We start from the raw sequence: 18,555 nt of genomic DNA, 5'->3' as shown, positions 1-18,555 counted from the left end.
ACAAATGTCCCTTTTTGAACAATTCTCCTGCATAATATAGAGTATAGTAATGTCTAGTGATGATAACACAGCTGATTTGGCAGAGATCTCCCAGTATTTCTCTGTTGCAATAGGACATTAACAAAAATTCTCCCTGAAGAAAGCCAAAGTAAACACTTTTAGATTACTATGGTATAAATACAACATGCAAAAAAGAGGGATCGACTTGTCACTTACCTGTTCTATAATTACTTGTTCAGTAGTTTTTCTTCCTTAAGGACTTATCCAGTCTCTGTCACCACCTTGTGGCTGAATATCAACCATCAATTTCTTTGCAGTATGACAGGCTGATGGCTGCTGACGCTTTGAAATCTCTGAAATTGTGCAATCGGATTTTTAATAGGCATTGTCCTTCTTAATAAACTGCATAGTTTCAATCTAAACAACAAAATTCTCGCCGAAAAAACTCAGTAGTACATTGTTGTCCAACAGCGGCAATATTTGTCAAACTGTAATGAGTTTATTCCTCTGCTTGGTGTGGGCAGAGGCTGTACGAGTGCTGATATTATTACAATATTGCACAGCTATCAGCCAGTCAGAAGAGAACCAGACAGAACTGTTGTATAAAATTTAATACAGTTTATCAGTTTACTTATTTATATATATATATATATATATAGTTATGTTCTCTGAATGTCTCTTGTGAATATCATGTGTTTGTTTCTACCTCTTTCTCCTTCAATGAGGCTTTCATTCTGATCAGGTGGAGTTAACCCTGTAAATTGGCTCTACTGATGGATTTCCTGTCCTGATTGGTTCACTTTGGAGCAAGAATCCCTTCTGCTGGCTTGTTATTGTTTTTTTTTGTGTGTGTGTGTGAGAGTGTGTGAGACCAATCGAAGATCAAAACAGGAACTTTCTAGACAGAAATGTAAAATATTGGACCAATCGCTCGCTTTTTTTAATATCTAATCATCTTGTTTAATCCCGCCCCCTTTCGCAGCGCCATACAACAGAATTTTACGTGCACAAACTCGAGTGTGACCGCAGATTGACTCCTCTTGTGAGAGGATTTGTCAAATCATGCGAGTTAACACCTAACCTGTTAGAAAGAGTTCCTGTCTTTATCTTTGTTGTAAAAAGATTTATTTATTTGTTGATCAATTTACTGGAAGCTGTAGGGAGGTGGTTGCCATTTTCTTTTGTCTTAAGTTTTCTCCTGTGTACGAACAGAAAGAGAGTTAGTGTATTGTTTTGTAGTTTTTCTTTTATTTATTAGTTTAGTTTAGTTAGACTGAAATATTGAAGTTAGGATGTTCTGTTTTTTACGTTGGCCTTGACCCCTCCTGAAGACTTGTTTGCTTCTTATGTTAAACGTACACTTATTTTTTTGCGCTAAGCTTGTTGTTTTTTGAGTCAGTAGAAGGGAAAATCTTTATCCAAACCTCCACCACTTTCTTTATTAATCTGTCCCAATCCTAGACTGGGGAGGTTGTAATATATAACTAGTGTGTGTGTGTGTGTGTGTGTGTGTGTGTGTGTGTGTGTGTGTGTGTGTGTGTGTGTGTGTGTGTGTGTGTGTGTGTGTGTGTGTTACTGAATACAAAACCCAATCAATTTATTATTTACCAGTTTACTGAATGAGCAGACAAGCACAACTCCTTCCAGTGATATTAAAGCACAAGTAATAAAAATATACTGTTTAATAACCGAGTAAAGTACCATTAAACACCTTGAGATACAGTAATTCTCCTACAGATTTAAGACTGATCCCCTGGAAACCACACAATCATAAGATTATAACACATGCTATAACATTACTGATCATTAAATGAATCGATAATATGGTTGAATTCATGTCAATTAAATGTTATAATAAAGTGATTACATGATAAATGATAAAGAAATGAATAAGAAGAAAAGTAAAACACCACAGATGAATAGAGAATGCCCCTCATTACAGTGTTTACAGTAGATTGACTAATCAAGTAATGTACCGTCTTCTAAGAACTCTCCAAAGAAACAGTATGTTCATATAAAAACTGATAATACCTGTGTTTTTAATAATGACTTGTATTGAGGTAATTTTCTGCCAGGAAATAAAGACCTTCAGCATGGTGATATACATGTTTTACCCTGATCACCTGTGCTGTTTTTCCTCTAAACCAGGTTTACTCTTCATGTCTTCACAGTCCAGGAAACAGGTAGAATTTCTTTGAAATGGACGTCCTTTCAATGCACGGCAAGAGTTTCGCCTTACCCAGGAAACGTTGGTCTTTCTCCATACGTAAGGTAATCTATTAGAAATTTATATTAGTTATATATTATACTTTATATTAGTGTGATGATGTATTGCCAACTGAAATGGAATATTGAGCAGGGGGTGGGGCTTTATTTTAGAGCCCCTCCTTTATTCTTTCACTCACAGCATATTAACAGTTGAAGGGGTGTGGCTAAGCATATTTCACCCAATCAGCAGAGTCATCAGAGAAGGACCACTGTTCCAGAAGGGAAGCAAATGGACAGATTTTGATCGAAGACTTTAAAGTGTGTGTAAAAGCCATAGACTGTAAAAGATATGGACGTAGTATTCGTGACGTCATCTATAGGTTTCTGAAGAACCCAAAAGAAGCTAACAGTAGGCGTGGCCAACTGTCGCCATTTTGTTCGTGCGTTATCGTACTAACTTGGGGATACCAAATAAGGGCAAAGAGGCGGAGCGTAAGCAAAGTTACAGACGCCTGCTGGCATTTTGCTTAGACAGGCTTTACTATAAAGGAAACTCTTAATACTTCATTACCTGCGACTCGCTTGTGTTCTGACCACATGCTTGACTACATATCCCCCTCACAGCTGTCAACTATATGAACCAAAATCTGTCTTTGTACCAGGCTGTAAACACCTTTTTTTTCTGCTGTAAAGTTGGCCATTTTAACAGTGAGCTCATTAGAAATGTGCTCTATTATGGAGCCAGGACTAGTGGAATTTCCATGTATTGCAGTTTCAACTCTTAAAGTAAATAATTAATCTGTGCAAGTTAATCAACTGGAATAAAAATTTTTTTTTTTTGGTGATCTTTAAACAAAGTTTGACCATTTGTTTCCTCATTTGGAGTAGCGGTGCTTTTGTTGACGTCAACCTGAGGGTTTCCATAGCAACTGCATATTAATATGATTGATACCCTCTCTTAATTTATTTTTTTTGAACTTCCCAGGTTCTGCAAGTTGCAATGTCCCGAATTTTGATTGCCAATCGTTATGGCTTGTTTTGGTTCAATTTGAAATTTCCCCAACCAGTCGCAGAGCGCAGAAGACCAGAGTGAGTGCTTTTACTTGGCACTCCCTGGTCCTTGATACCCTCTTTTAGACCCAATCCCAATTCTATCTTTGTACACCTTCCCCTTGGCCCTTAAAACTGAGTGTGAAGGGGAAGGGCTTCAAAATTTACCCCTAAGAATTGGGACAGCACTACAGCACCTGCACACGTCGTCATGTCATCGCGATCTCTTGCTCTATATGAGCTCAGACGATCGCGACTGCTGTAGTTATTCCAGTTGTGTTATTTATTGGTAATTATCTTCAGGAAATGACTGAAGGCATATATGATGTTATCATGATGATCTTATGTGGCAATAATTTATTTTAGCGTCTTTTTTTTTTTTTTTAAAGCATGACGGTAAAACATGAACGTGGTTATGAATATATTAAAACATGTGCTTGTTTTCTGGAAAAATTCGTAATAATGACAAAAAATACTAATTTGTGTATCTCCTTACTTCCGGGTTCAGCAGTGCTGCTGTTGTGGCTGGTGTATTCTAGGAAATTTTCTTACCCCTTGGTTTCGAGTGTGGTCCTGAAAAATCTCAGTTTGAAAAGGTATCTACTCCTTTCCCTTAGCCCTACACCTTCAAGCTAAAGAGAATTGGGTAAGGGGAAGGGCTAAGGGGTAGAATTGGGATTGGCCCTTACTGTTAGTTAGCTATGAGGGAATGATCTGCAAAAGAAAGTCCCACCCCTACTCAATATTCAGTTTCAGTTGGACGTACACTAACATACTGAATTTAGTTTCACACAGACTTAAAAAGCAGCAAATCCATTCATTTTACCTGAGCAGAGCACTTGGAGTGAAGAAAAAAAATCTAAAAGGTTTTTCTGAAGGAAATAAGATGGCAAGCTCAGCATTTACCTTCCTAAACAGCTCCATAATGTCATCCTTGTGGGCTGATGAACAGAACACATCCACTATGTAGCTGATAAAAAAACTTCCCTCGATTGGATTCCTGTATGCGAAAGTATCTGTGGAAATGATTCATTGGCAGGTTATTAAATTCACAAAGCAAACTTTGCTCTTAGACATACAGTACATGTTTCTTTAACCTTCCCCAGCCTTGTGCCTTAAGACAAGCCTTTATTGGAGGTCGACAGACAATTCCTTTGACTTCATGCTTGGTTTGTGCTTTGACATGCACTGTCAACCCTGGGACCTTATAAAGACATAGTGTGTGCCTTTTAAATTAGTATATTTGCTAATGGCAGTTTATCAGACAGAGTGGTTTTGTTGAGGATAGCGCTGCACGATATTAGAAGAAAACCTCAATATTTCAAGGTCTGTTTTTTCCATTACATATAATTTCCCAAGATGACTTGGGATTCAAAAAAGAATGACTTGGGATTTGGAAAGAAATCATAATTTTAGTCTAACTGGGGTGACTTTTTAGGACAGTTAAACTACGTAAAATATAATATGCCAATTACAAGCGTGAATAAAATAAAGCAAAGACACAAATTGTGTTGTTTTCTGGACAGTCTAACGGTATTAACACGGTATTTCATTAATTTCGTCATAATTTTCATAATGAACAAGTTTCTACTTATAAAAACTACATGAAAATTAAGCGATGATGATGACAACTATAATAAAATTATGACATTTTCGTTGACTAATGAAAACGAGACGAGAATGTGACTTTTGAAAACTGGTCCACAGTAGACACAGAATGCCATTACATCTTCCATAGGGACGTCTGTCTGGTTAAACTATGCATAATGAGATGGCAACAGCTGAGAGAAATAGAAGATTCATGTTAGATGTCAACACAAAAAGACGTCAAATAAGGAGTTCAGAAGACACATTCATACTAGCTAAACATATCGTACTCTGACGTCAAACAAACCCAGGTGCGGACCAAAAGTGCTAGCGTGAAAGATTTGGATGTAGTCGACTAAAATTAGACTAAAACTAAAATGATTCAGAAGACTAAATAAAATTAAAATGGAATTTTAGTCATAAGAATAAAAAAATAAATAAATTTGCTGTCAAAATAAACACTGATTCACACTGCAGTAAACGCTTTTCTCACTTAGATATTTTTGTCTTGTTTCTAGTCCAAATATTAAAAGTATCTTAAATCAAGAAGCATTTTCCAGACGAGTAGAAAATATTGTCTCGTTTTCAGAAACGAGTCAAAATGAAGTGAGTTTTTCCTTAGCAAAAGAATCTGCCAATGGGGTAAGCTAAAATAAAGGGATGCTAAAGCGATAAACAAGATTATTTTGCTTGCCTCATTGATTCAATTCAATCCACCTTTATTTGTATAGCACTTATACAATGTAGATCGTGTCAAAGCAGCTTCACATAAGAGGTCATAGTAAATTGGAACAGTGTAGTTCATTGGCTATTTATTTAGCTTATTTTAAGGGAAAACTCCTCATTTTGACTCATTGTTTCTGTAAAATCTACCATATTTTTTGCTTGTCTAGAAAGTGCTTCTTGATATTAGAATTTTTGATATTTGGACTAGAAACAAGACACAAACTCAAAGTAAGAGAAGCTTGTTTTGCAGAGAATATGTGCCAGATGAACAGGTATCAGTCTTTTCAGAGCAGTCCGTGTGTTATTAACAAACTTACTAGGCATGGTGGACATAAAACAGACAAAGTCTTTCTCCATGTGCACCCACGAGTCAGATGTAAACGCACAATCTTGAGCATACACTCCACTGGCTTGCCCTGGACACAGAAACGGTTTACAAAATTACTGTTCACACAGGCGTGTACAAACAAAATATCTGCATTTGATTAACTGTGTCATACCTCCTCTGCAAGCCTGAATGAGGATAACCTTGGGTTTGTCGATCAGACCAGGACAGTTCACAGAGTTCAGATGGGAGAAAGTGTCTTCAATAAAGTAGACGTCGTCACTGAAACCTAAAATGGCATCTTTATTTTCAATTCTAGTCCCATGAGACATGATGACGACAAAGGTGCTGTCTGCGTCTTCATGTTCACGACGTCTAGAGAAATTCTCGACTGCTCTGCTGATATCCTGAGAATAAATATAATGTTTTAAAAATGCTTGGTATAGCAAACATAGGCCACTTTAAAGGGGGAGCTCACACCAAACATTCATTCATTAGTCCCTCTTTTATCAGGGGGCATTACTGGGATTAAATCTTACGCACTTTTCCACTGAGATTTCTGTATTTTATAACTGCAAAGCCCAGAGCTCTCAGCAGCCACTCCGCGTTCTCCTCATCTTTCTCCGCTCCGGCTCGGTTGTGTTGTTTATTGGCGAATTGTATGTTGGTGATTAACAGAGCCAAGCCTTTTCTTTGAGTACTGCTCCCTGGTGTGTAAATCTATACAGAAAATAAACACAATTATACAAGATTACACTAAATAAACTGAATCAGAACCTCCCAACCCTTAAGATTGCCTGGCAGTGTGCAGAGCTGGCGGATTACTTATAAATCTGCCAGCTCAAAAAAAAAAGGTAACACTTTATTTTGATGGTCCGTTTGAGTATTAGTAGACTGTCTGCTTGATATCTGCTGATACTGTTGCTAAACAGACTATAAGAAACATGCGAGAACATGTCAACTTGCACCAACCCCAACCCTAACAGTCTACTTATAATCTAATGAGAATTAGTCTGCATGTAGATGCAATGTAGCTTAAATTCAACAAACGGACCATCAAAATAAAGTGTGACCCAAAAAAATAACGGTGATGAAAACCAGCTGTGTTGTTGCCTCGTATTGGATGTTTCTGTTTGTTTTTTGTGAAATATTTGAGAAATGCCAACCTGATCTCACAAGAAAACGTAATTATTTTACGTTTTGTCAGTTTAGTGGCTAATTCGCACGAATTCGTATGAGTGCAGTCGTACGAAATTGTACGATTTTAAAAAGGAGGCGTGGCACCTAACCCCACCCCTAAACCCAACCGTCATTGGGGGATGAGCAAATCGTACTAAATTGTACGAATTAAATCGTACGAATTCATACGAATTAGCCACTAAATTAAAAAGTTACGAATTGCCGTGAGATTGTGTTGGAAATGCCCAATGGCTGACTGTTAGTTTGGTGTGTCCTGGCTTTTAGGATGCCTGTCCACCAAAGCGTTTTTCTTGAGCTTTGGTACGTTTCCGAAAACCATTGTTAGCCAATTTAGGTCGCAAGTTGTCGTTACAAACAAAGTTTGTTGATTTGCCGTTTCCCAAATTCGTCATTCCAATGAACATTCGCAAACTTTTATGCTTGCAACTACACCTCTGGAGCTGTAGTTAGAAACACAATTCCTGGCTGTGTGCTATTCCCACTTATCCCCCCTATGCCCTATTTAATTTTTAAATTTTTAAATAAAGCATTAAAGTCATCTCTCTTTATGTTTACAATTACGCTCCATTCGCAGTGCACTTTGAAAACATTGATGTCGTTTTAAACACAGCCATGACTTACGATGAAAGCTATAGGTGACCTGTTATTTAAAAGCGGAATGTATGTTACGTCTCCAAAGCTTGTGAAAAAAAACACATAGCATATGTTAATGGTTTTCATTTATAGTAGGTTCTTTATTAAGCATCTGTACAGTATATGACATAGGCCTGCTGGTTAGAACTTTTCTGCAGTGGTTTGCACATGTCAAATTGTAAGTAGTTACAATTAAGTAAGTAGTGGTACTTTCAAATTGAAAAGTTAAGTTGAAAAAATAATATAAAAAATATCCTACTTAATAATAATAATAATAATAATAATAATAACAACAATCGTCATCATCATTAATATTATTAAAGTAAGATTTTTTTATCATTTCCTAATAAATATTAAATATTACATTTTATTTCTTAATAAATAGCCTAATTATTTATTTATTTATATGATTTATATATGAGATAAGAGCCCGAGTTAGCTTCTGTGAGTGATTTTTATGTTTTAGAATAGAATATGTAATATTCTCTATAATATTAGTAAAGTAAACACAGGCCCTATATGTGTCATTTATATATATTTTAATTAATATGGAAAGTGGGTGCATGTTTTTACCAAAATTAATATTGGATTTTATTTTAAATGCGTGTGCGTGTAAAGCAATATAATTTGCTCAAAGAAGTGATGGGGTTCTTTAAAGAAGTAGTTCCTCCGCCCCGTTTAGAGCATCATTATGGGCGTTTTACGCTATAACTAACGCGGTTCAAATAATGGATCTGCGACAGAGAAACTAGGGGTTTTGGGAAACACTCGTCACTACATCACTCATTTTCCAAACGAAAACGATTTACGTCTTTATGTGGGTACCCCTGACTTTTTTCAGCCATTGAAAGTTAAAAAACGCAGCCCCTATTAGTGTCACTCTTGAGCTAGCCGTCCAATCACAGTGGAGGAGGGGCGGGACAATACCACACAACTGTCAACAAATCTGCTAAAGACATTTAACTTGTACTGGTACATTCACACAGGGCGTCACAATCAACGCTGGATGGAGGGTGCCCCTGAAGCTCAGTGCTGACGTGATCGTCATAGCAATTTAAGTGTTAATCGCTTGCGTATGGTACGCCACAGCCTACACACGGTTGCATAGCCCTTGCCGTGCACCTCTCAAAAAATTTAACTACACGTCGCAACGACGCTCTGTGATTAGTCGGCTTGGTAGCACTGATGAGTGTGGGTGGAGGCGAGACCCACATGGAGCGAATGTTTACAAGTGTCGAGTCTCGTGAAGGAGCTCCACATAGAAACTGTTGTGTTCAGTTTGACTCATTATTAAAGTTGTTGCACGTCCGTCGATTCTACCTCAGAATGAGCGAGTTTGAGCCACTTGTACATTAAGGTAGAGTTCAGAAAAAACAAAACACCAGTGAAGAAACTCGACACAGAGGAACATAGCATAACCTACTGCAGAGCAACTTAAACAGCATGCAGAAGTATAAATGCACGGCTACGCTCATTGCATGCGCCATGGGTCATGTCGATCACTCAACACAGAAGTATAAACCAGGCTTCAGACTGCAATTGGCTACTGTCTGAGCTGGAGTATTTGCATAAAGCGATCTGATTGGCTGATACTTCCGTTGATATTTGAAAGTTGAGAAATTCCCAACTTCTGCCACAAGCAACGCTGCTGATGCGGCGCAGACGAATTCACAATTCAGTTCTGTAACGCTTCACAATACCCATTCAAAGTGAATGGGAAGCATTGACGCTGATGCTCCGTGTGAATCAGGCATAATGGTACAGCCACCGACAGAAAAAAACACTGCATTGCAAAACATTTCACAACTAAACATTTTTAGAACCGTGTTAGCATTTCTGCAACCCAAAAAACTCTTTGGTCGAAACGCAGCCTAACGGCTCGTACACGCTTTTCGTTTGCGTTTACCGTCAGCATTTTTTCGAGATGTTTTTCCGGATTCAAACCCAATCGATATTCACTGGCGTCGAGCAGAAGAGTATCACGTCTTTGACCTTAAATGGCTCTACATAACTTTTAAGCTTCTGACACCCGCTTGTAACACAGAAGAAGAAGAAGAGAGAAAGTTGACGTGCTTGTTAAAGTTACTGGCGATTCCAACAAGTATGGATGGTTCTAGCAGCAGCTCCAGCTCTAGCGATGAAGAAATGATTATTGTTCAGCAATGCAATGAGCAGCTCCACGTTCATGTCACCTCTGGGCATCTTCAATGTGCGCTCGCATTGACAGTTTTGTGCTTAAGCGCCTCCAAGTGCTGTTTACTGTAACTTTGGCAGCTCCTTGCATGAGGCGTTTCTCTAAAAAACATTGGTGCCCTTTATTTCTTCACAAGACGTTAAACGTTGATGTAAAACGTGAGCAAAAAGCGTCCCGGTGTGCACAGGCCTTTAGGTTACACATTTATAGTAATGAGCAAACTCACTACAAATGACCACAAGAGGTGGATTCTACCTAAGCCCCCTGAGATATAGAAGGCATAGACGGAGAAGCGTTGTTTATATTTATGCGGACAACATTATATATCCTTTAATTTTTCATATTTAAAGATATTTGTGTGTTGCTGTACGTCCCTGTGTGTGTATTAAGCAAAGTGCACATGCGTTTTGAATCCGCATAGGTAGATAACACTGATGCACTCTTTAAATAACAAATAAAACCCCTGCACTATAGACTGTAGAGCAGCTTTTTGTTGGTCAGTGGTGCAGTCTATTTGAGTTGCCTCAAAATGTCAACATGCCAACAATGTGCCCAAACACACCTCCTATTCAGATCAGCATGGCCATGAGCGCACAAAGTGGCGCAAATGCATTTGCTGTTTAAACAAAGTGGAGTAAAATGTGAGAATGACACCTGTGCCGGTTTGAGAATAGCAATAACAATATTAATTTGCGACATGCAGATGTCTTATTGGGCCAACTGTGCTGTAAAATGGCTGTCTGAAAGCAGTTCTGAAGATTCTGAGTGTGCCCTGTTCATAAAAGTTGATTAAAATACTTGCATCATCTCTGTTTGCGTTAAGAAGTTTGTTTTTAAACTCTTGACTGCAGGGAATGATCTGCCGTGGTCTCTGCCAGTCAGACTGGATGGGTTGGAGATCCTCAGACCCAGCAGTGTTAATGGGCTGCGGGATGATCTGCTGGATGGGTTGCAGGTCTTCAGGGTTTCGCTCATTTTCTTGCGCCTGCGGCTGAACTAAAGACAGAAAACACACCTGTTGTTGTGGATTGTAAAGCATGTTGTTCATTTATATTCATGCAAATGTATATATGGAAAGAGTGCTTAAAGGGTCACGAAACACCAGAACACATTAGTTGAGCTGTTGACAGTCATATATGTGTCCCACGCTGCTAAAAACACTATTAGGACACATATATTTCACAAAGAAGTTACAAATTGGTTGTTTTATCGTTATTTCAAGCAAATTCGTTCAGTTTGAAACTAATTTTTGAAGCTGCGTCAAGCTGATTAGATCCTTGCATGTATTCCAGCGTGGAGACTGGATGTCTATACCAGCGAGTACAACGTGACGTCTTTCAGCATTAATTCATGAGAAAGACTTTGTTCAGACCAATCAGCGCCCTCTATTGTGAATGAGGTGCAACTTCAATTATATGCATGATAGCTTCGAAGCCTGGTTTTACCGGTTATGCCCTATTCACACAGGGCTTCAGCGTCAGAGGGCTTGTCTGAAGTTGGGGCTGACACGATCGTCTTAGCCAATGAAATTAAGTCAGCAATTGGCTACTCTCTGAGCTGGTGTAATTGCATAAAGCAATCTGATTGACTGGCACTTCCATCTGTGTTTGGAAAGTTAAGAAGTTCCCAAGTTTTGCAGCAAGCAACGCCACTGAAGCGGCGCCGACGGATCCACAATGCAATTCAGCAACGCCTGAAGTCACCCATTCAAAGTGAATAGGAAGCATTACAGTGTTCAGATGGCAGAGAGACACCACGTTGTGTTGCCAAAGCAAGTGGAACAAGAATTGTTTGGAGACACGGGTCGTCAGTGTTTCGTTTATAAATGTGCTGCAATGAAGGTTTTGTTTTCATTTCCTGCTATGAGAGCGCAGCTGGACTCTCTCGACAGAAATACGTTTGTAAGGAACATTTTTACCCGAGAGCTTTTCGTATCTGGAAATGGTAAAATCCGGATTTGTCGCTCGTCTCCTTTTAAAAATGACCCAGCTCCAGTTGGTGTTGATTGTCCTGTCTCTACAGATTTGGTAAGTGTGTGATCTGTGCTCTTTGCTCATGTTTATTCACAGGTAAAGTTAGATCGTATCGTCAGCAGCACTCTTTCAGTTTTTAAAGACAAACCTTAGTCAAAATCATTCAGTTACACAGTTTACAGTACGTTAACATCGATACAATATTATGGACTGAAAGATCTGCTGTAAATGCTGCTCTCCGAATGTAAACACATGCAAACATCTTAAACAATTACCGTCGTGTAGGATTTTCGCTGCATTTTGTGACAGGATAGTCCAGGGATGGGCAAACTCGATCCTGGAGGGCCGGTGTCCCTGCATAGTTTTGCACCAACCCTAATCAAACACACCTGCTTGTAGCTTTCTAGTGATCTTGAAGACACTAATTAGGGTGTTTAGGTGTGTTTGATTAGTGTTGGAGCAAAACTCTGCAGGGACACTGGCCCTCGAGGATCGAGTTTGCCCATGCCTGGGATAGTCTATACACACACCATTGAAACAACACTCTTCCAGCAGTTCCTCGCATCTAATATCTGGTTCGTCACAGGGGCATGCATGAAATGTTCTTGGATGAAACTGAAAGTGCCGAACTGAAGTTAAAGTCCACAAATTAATGATTAAGCAAATAATTTGATTACTGATGTCCATGTAAACCTAGTCACTGTCTTTCTCCCCTGTGTGTGTGTGTCTGTCTGTGTTGCCTCTGTGAAAATCAGCACGTGCTTGAACTGAAACTCCCATTTTTATGCACCTTCCCTATTGCCCTCCCCCGACACTCCCACCTAAACAGAGCTGGACACACCCACTTTCCTGACTTTATTAAAACTATAGGTGTGAAAACACCCTGCTGAGACAGGAGGGGTTTCGTGGCCCTTTAAAGTTCACCCACAAATGAAAATGTACTCAGCCGGTTAAAAATCTTTATATTTTGAAGAAAACTGAAAATCTGTAACTACTGACTTCCATAGCATGAAAAATCAGACACACTGAAAAACTAATTCCTTGGGTTTACAAAAATGTCTTTAGGGTAAGTGTTTGCCAACTATTGATACGGGCTGAATATAAACTAACAAATTATGTTGAACATTACTACATTTAATTTGTCTGTTTAAATTCAGCCCATATAAATGGTTTGCAAATACTTACCTTACATTTTTTTAGTAAATCAAATGAATATTTTTTTCAGTGTATTATGGAAGTCAATGTTTACAGGTTTCAAGCTTCTTTCAAAATATCGTCTTTAGTGTTCAACAGAAGGAAGAAACTCAAACAGGTTTGGAGGAAGATTTCATTTTGGGGTAAACTGTCCCTTTAACTAAAACTAAACCTTTATTTTTATTTTTTAACCTTTCAGCAGATTCGACTCGAGACGCTTTGCACGTTCGTTCTGCTTGATTTTGCGCAGTGCCTGTACTGTGATCTTCCCAGCATCCTCGCTGTAATGCTGCACCATACTGTCCACCACATCCTGACGGTCCTTATTCTCCAGCTTTCCCCGAGGAATGGGATCGACGTCTGGTTTTACACCGATCCACAGCTGCCTGGTGAACTGTTTGAGCTCTGACTCCACAAGATCCTCGAGCACATCAGTCACCAGCTGGTTAATGGCCTCCATTTTCTGTTACTAGAAGAGAAACAATCATTGTGAGTGTAGGGACGCACTGGCAGATTGCAGAATCAAAACCAGTCCAATACTGAATCTGAAATCTTGGTCAGGTGCCATATTGTCTGGTGTCACTCATTTAAGAACAGAGAAAACCCCATCACAGGAGAACGGAGAGCTAGTTTATTTGACTAGTTTTGCTAATATGTCTTCAGCAGATGTTCTGGGGAACCCCTATTTGGGCACAAAATTTGGTAATGTGGTTGACCAACAATGGTGATCTACAAGCCTTTCGACAGCAAACCTTGCCTCACAAGACATTATTGCACGACTCCATGTGCCCGACATGTGCTCCATGTCCATCCTGTTGGATGTACACTTTTGTAGAGACAAACCAGATCACTTAAATACCTACTGCAACTATAAAGCTTTGCTTTTGCCTTGCTCTCGGACACCACACCGACATGCGATTGGGTTACAAAGAACTTTCTATGCAACCTCATATGGCCCATTTCCACTGAGTAATACAATTCAGGAAGATTTTATGTCTGTTTTCACTGTCAAGGGGTACCAAAAAGCAAACTGTACTGTACCACCTTTTGGGTACCCTTTTCAAAGGGCACCAGAACAACAAAGGTGTACCATAACCCTGCTGAAAAATCCAGCTTAAACCAGCCTAGGCTGGTTGGCTGGATTTAGCTGGTTGACCAGCCTGGTTTTAGAGGGGTTTTGGCCATTTCCAGGCTGGTTTTCAGCTATTTCCAGCCTGGTCTTAGCTGGTCAGGCTGGAAAATGATCAGCTAAATCCAGCTAAAACCAGCCTGACCAGCCTGGTTTAAGCTGGACATAGCTTGTTTTGGCTGGGCAACCAGACTGCCTAGGCTGGTCAAGCTGGTTTTAGCTGGTCTTCTCCCAGCCTGACCAGCTAAGACCAGGCTGGTAATGGCTGGAAGCCAAAAACCCCTCTAAAACCAGGCTGGTCGACCAGCTAAAACCAGCCAAGGCTGGTTTAAGCTGGTTTTTTCAGTAGGGAAGGAAGACTTGAAGCACAGATGAATGCTATTGGTTTACAGAGAAACATCATTAGCGTGTGTACAAGCCAGGAGAATGAAAACAGATGAAGCACCATTTTTAAATGCACAGCCGATGCATTACACCAGGCGTGACCAACCCTGTTCCTGGAGATCTACCTTCCTGCAGATTTCAGTTGTAACCCATATCAAACACACCTGCCTGTAATTATCAAGTGCTGTTCAGGTCCGAATTAATTGGTTCAGGTGTGTTTGATCAGGGTTGGAGCGGAACTTTGCAGGAAGGTCGATCTCCAGGTACAGGGTTAAGCACCACTGCATTACACCATAAAGCTGCGGTCACACCGGGCTTTGTGTGTGCGAATTTCTGTTGCGCGGTGCTGCGAAAAGGGGCGGGATTAGACAAGATGATTAGACATTAAAAAAGCCAGCGATTGCTCCATGCTTTAAATTTCTGTCCAGAGAGGTCATGTTTTGATCCTCGATTGGTCTCACGCAGTCAAGTTGCGAGATTTCGCAGGTCAGAGTTCACCAAGCTTGAACTTTGCACCGCAGCAACCTGCAATACTTGACGCATGACCTTGCGTTTCCGGTCTGACGTATTCGCGTGCGTATGAATTGAAGTCTATGGGAGGAAAAGCCCAGTGTGACCGCAGCTTTATAATCACTGTCTCATTTCAGAGGCTGCATCCTCCGAAGGGTGCATTCGAAGTGCACTTCGTTATTGCAGCGTGACGAAGTCTGTCCTGCAGAGTTTAGTTCCAGCCCCAATGAGACATACTTAATCCAGCTAACCAAGCTCTTTCTAGATGTACTAGAAGCTTCCAGACAGGTGTGTTGAAGGAAAGTTGTAGCTAAAATATGCTGTGAACGAGTGGAAACAAGTTTGGGCTCGCCTGCTTTAGATAGGCCTGTGGCAAAAAGCACCTGTCTTTCATTTGGAGTTCAGTGGAGTAAAACAGCAGATTATAGAGTGTGTGCAAAAAAAATTCTCAGACATATTAAGTGCACAAGTCTTTTTATCTCATACACACACGCACACACACACACACACACACACACACACACACACACACACACACACACACACACACACACACAATACCCCATATAAAAGCCAGAAACTATGCTTTTTTTGCACTGCAACTGATGATCAAGAGCAAAAATGTCCCTCTTCCCACTCAAGAATGCCTGATTATCTGCTGTCATGGCTTTGCAATCAAAAATGTGATTATAATGGAAGTCAATGGAGCGAAAACAGCCACCAAAATGAACAAGGAGGAGTCAATCTGGCCAGATTGGGGTGTTGAATTTTTGAGAAATTCCAAAGCATTTTCCCAAATGATGTGTTAAAGTAAGATTAATCAGTGAAACCATTGCATTTGCTGAAACACAGAGAAAGTTGAGGCCAAATTAAGACTCCAAATCAGCCCAGAGTGGATGAAAACTCTCCAACACTGTAACATAACATAAAATAAATGTTCGGGAGCAATAACCTCTTCAAAAGGTACCCGTTTCTACACGATTTCTGATTTTATGTTTGGGGTGGGAGATTTGCCACTAATTCAGAAGTGGAAGTCAGAATTATTCACCCCCTATTTAATTTATGTTCTTTTTTAAATATTTCCCAAATGATGTTTATCAGAGCAAGGAAATGTTCACAGTATGTCTGATAATATTTTTTCTTCTGGAGAAAGTCTTATTTGGTTTATTTTGGCTAGAATAAAAGCAGTTTATATTTTAGAGTATATTTAAGAGCAGTAATCACAATATCGTAAAACCGGGATATCTTTATCCAAGATTATTATCATACCATCAGAATCTTATAACGGCCCATGCCTAATATACACACACACACACACACACACACACACACACACACACTATACCCCATATAAAAGCCAGAAACTATGCTTTATTTCTTTTTTTTTTTTTGCAGTGCAACTGATGATCAAGAGCAAAAATGTCACAAAACCAGCAACACTCAAGAATGCCTGATTATCTGCTGTCATGGCTTTGCAATCAAAAATATGATTATAATGGAAGTGAATGGGGCAAAAACAGCACCAATGAGAGCATTAACCCTTTCAAAAGGTACTCGTTTCTACACGATTTCTGATTTTTATGTTTGGGGTGGGAGATCAGCAACTAATTCGGATGTTCAGTTGAATTATTTGCCCCCGATTCTTTTTTTTTTTTTTTTTTTTTTCTATTTTAAATATTTCCCAAATGATGTTTATCAGAGCAAGGAAATTTTCACAGTATGTCTGATAATATTTTGTCTTCTGGAGAAAGTCTTATTTGTTTTATTTCAGCTAGAATAAAAGCAGTTTTTAGTTTTTTCAACACCATTTTAAGGTCAATATTATTCGCCCCTTTAAGCTATATGCTTTTAATAGTCTACAGAACAAACCATCGTTATAAAATAACTTGCCTAATTACCCTAACCTGCCTAGTTAACCTAATTAACCTAGTTAAGCCGTTAAATGTCCCTTTAAGCTGTATAGAAGTGTCTTGAAGAATATCTAGTCTAATATTATTTACTGTCATCATGGCAAAGATAAAATAAATCAGTTATTAGAGATGAGTTATTAAACTATTATGATTAGAAATGTGTTGGAGAAATCTGCTCTCTGTTAAACAAAGATTTGGGGAAAAAATAAACAGGGGGGCTAATAATTCTGACTTGAACTGTAAATGCTCTTTTTGTGTGTGCAGTCAGACAAAACAAACATTTCTAGGTGAAAAACAACTTTGCCAAAGAGCATCACTACTCTGTTGAGTGACTTGAATCAGATTTGCATATAAGAGCTTGCCTCAGTTTTGCCTCAGGCTGTTGGTGAAAAGTCGCTTCTGAAAAAATCAAGTTTGGTATGTTTAAACTATTTGCATTCGTGGAATACAATCCAGACTAATAGATTTCTAAGATTTCTAAGATATGCGCTAAGATTCTTCTGCTCACCAAGTCTGCATTCAGCATGTAGGCTGTATATTAGTTCATATTAAATTAATCAGTTGTAAAATGTACATGTTTTACTGCGGTGATGGAAAGTTACATTAAATTAATTTCTTGATGATCACATGTGTACTGTATCTTATAAAGGAAGCACATTGAGCACAAAGAGACCTCGAAAACACTTTCCAAACTTTGTAAAGTAAACTAAATTACAATTTTACTGACCTATAAAATAAGGCAAAAGTAAATAGAGTAATCTGTAAAAGACTTGCAGATCGATACATACTGTAATTATATTGTTTATTCATGAAAAGTCATTGAAGTAAATGTACAGTAGCCTATTTACAGTAGCTTCATTTACACTGTAGACTTACACTCTCTGCAGACCCAGCTTATAGCGAGCATTTCACTTTTGTTGTTTAGTAACTATTTTATCTTATCTGAAGCAAAATCGAGCTTCTGTTAATTTCTGATATGAGTTATAGCCTTGCAAATTATCAAGCAAATGTATTTGCCCTTCCAAAAAAACCAAGCTATGTATTTTTGCTCGGGTCACTGAATAATTGTACATTAATAACACTGTATTGTGTATTTAATGCTGCTTTAATGATAATTAATCACATTTTCATTAGTATTAGCTGACAGTAAAGCAGCTTTTATCTGTGTCTTATAAAACGCTAGAAAAATAAACGTGCACTACTTACATTCTGCTTGAAGAGTTTTCTTGTAAGTACACGCTCAGTCTGAACTTCCCCGTACTTATCTCCTAAACCCCACCCCAGAAGCTTTCTCTCTTAAACTTTTACAGTTTTTTCATCTCCCCTGCAGCTTTTTTTCTTCATGTTTTTCTTTTTGCACGCTTCTGCGAGCATTTTTTCATGATTTTTCACCTATAAAGAAAAGAAAAATAGTTTACCACCCTTTTTACTTTGTATAGGAGGAGCTCTGAATGCATTCATGAATACAGTAGTTGTGAGTAAATGTTGAATCTGTCAAGTACAAACCCAACCAGTCTATTTACAGCAAAGCA

General features: G+C 38.9%; 1 protein-coding gene across 1 annotated transcript; it reads right to left on the bottom strand.

The window, feature by feature from the left end:
* Window positions 1-1,596: 1,596 nt before the first annotated feature.
* LOC130222317 (caspase b) lies at window positions 1,597-18,333 on the bottom strand. The gene is made up of 8 exons (XM_056454901.1): window positions 18,230-18,333; window positions 13,283-13,559; window positions 10,726-10,919; window positions 6,440-6,616; window positions 6,072-6,303; window positions 5,889-5,987; window positions 4,165-4,274; window positions 1,597-2,276 (listed from the first exon to the last, which is right to left on the bottom strand). Exons 2-8 carry the CDS (start codon window positions 13,548-13,550, stop codon window positions 2,166-2,168), a joined length of 1,191 nt encoding a protein of 396 aa, XP_056310876.1. The 5' UTR covers window positions 13,551-13,559; window positions 18,230-18,333; the 3' UTR covers window positions 1,597-2,165.
* Window positions 18,334-18,555: the final 222 nt, after the last annotated feature.

The sequence above is a fragment of the Danio aesculapii genome, chromosome 1, assembly GCF_903798145.1.
Source record: "Danio aesculapii chromosome 1, fDanAes4.1, whole genome shotgun sequence".
Lineage (NCBI taxonomy): Eukaryota > Metazoa > Chordata > Actinopteri > Cypriniformes > Danionidae > Danio > Danio aesculapii.
The sequence above is the reverse complement of the archived record's forward strand: the minus strand, read 5'-3'. Positions and strand labels throughout refer to the sequence as shown.

Excerpts from the sequence above, each read along its gene's own strand:
- LOC130222317 (XM_056454901.1), bottom strand. The coding sequence starts at position 13,550 with ATGGAGGCCATTAACCAGCTGGTGACTGATGTGCTCGAGGATCTTGTG. Across the intron at positions 10,920-13,282 it reads CGAGTCGAATCTGCTGAAAG|TTCAGCCGCAGGCGCAAGAA; the intron begins GTTAAAAAATAA and ends TTCTGTCTTTAG. Across the intron at positions 4,275-5,888 it reads TTTTATGTCCACCATGCCTA|ATACTTTCGCATACAGGAAT; the intron begins GTAAGTTTGTTA and ends TCATTTCCACAG.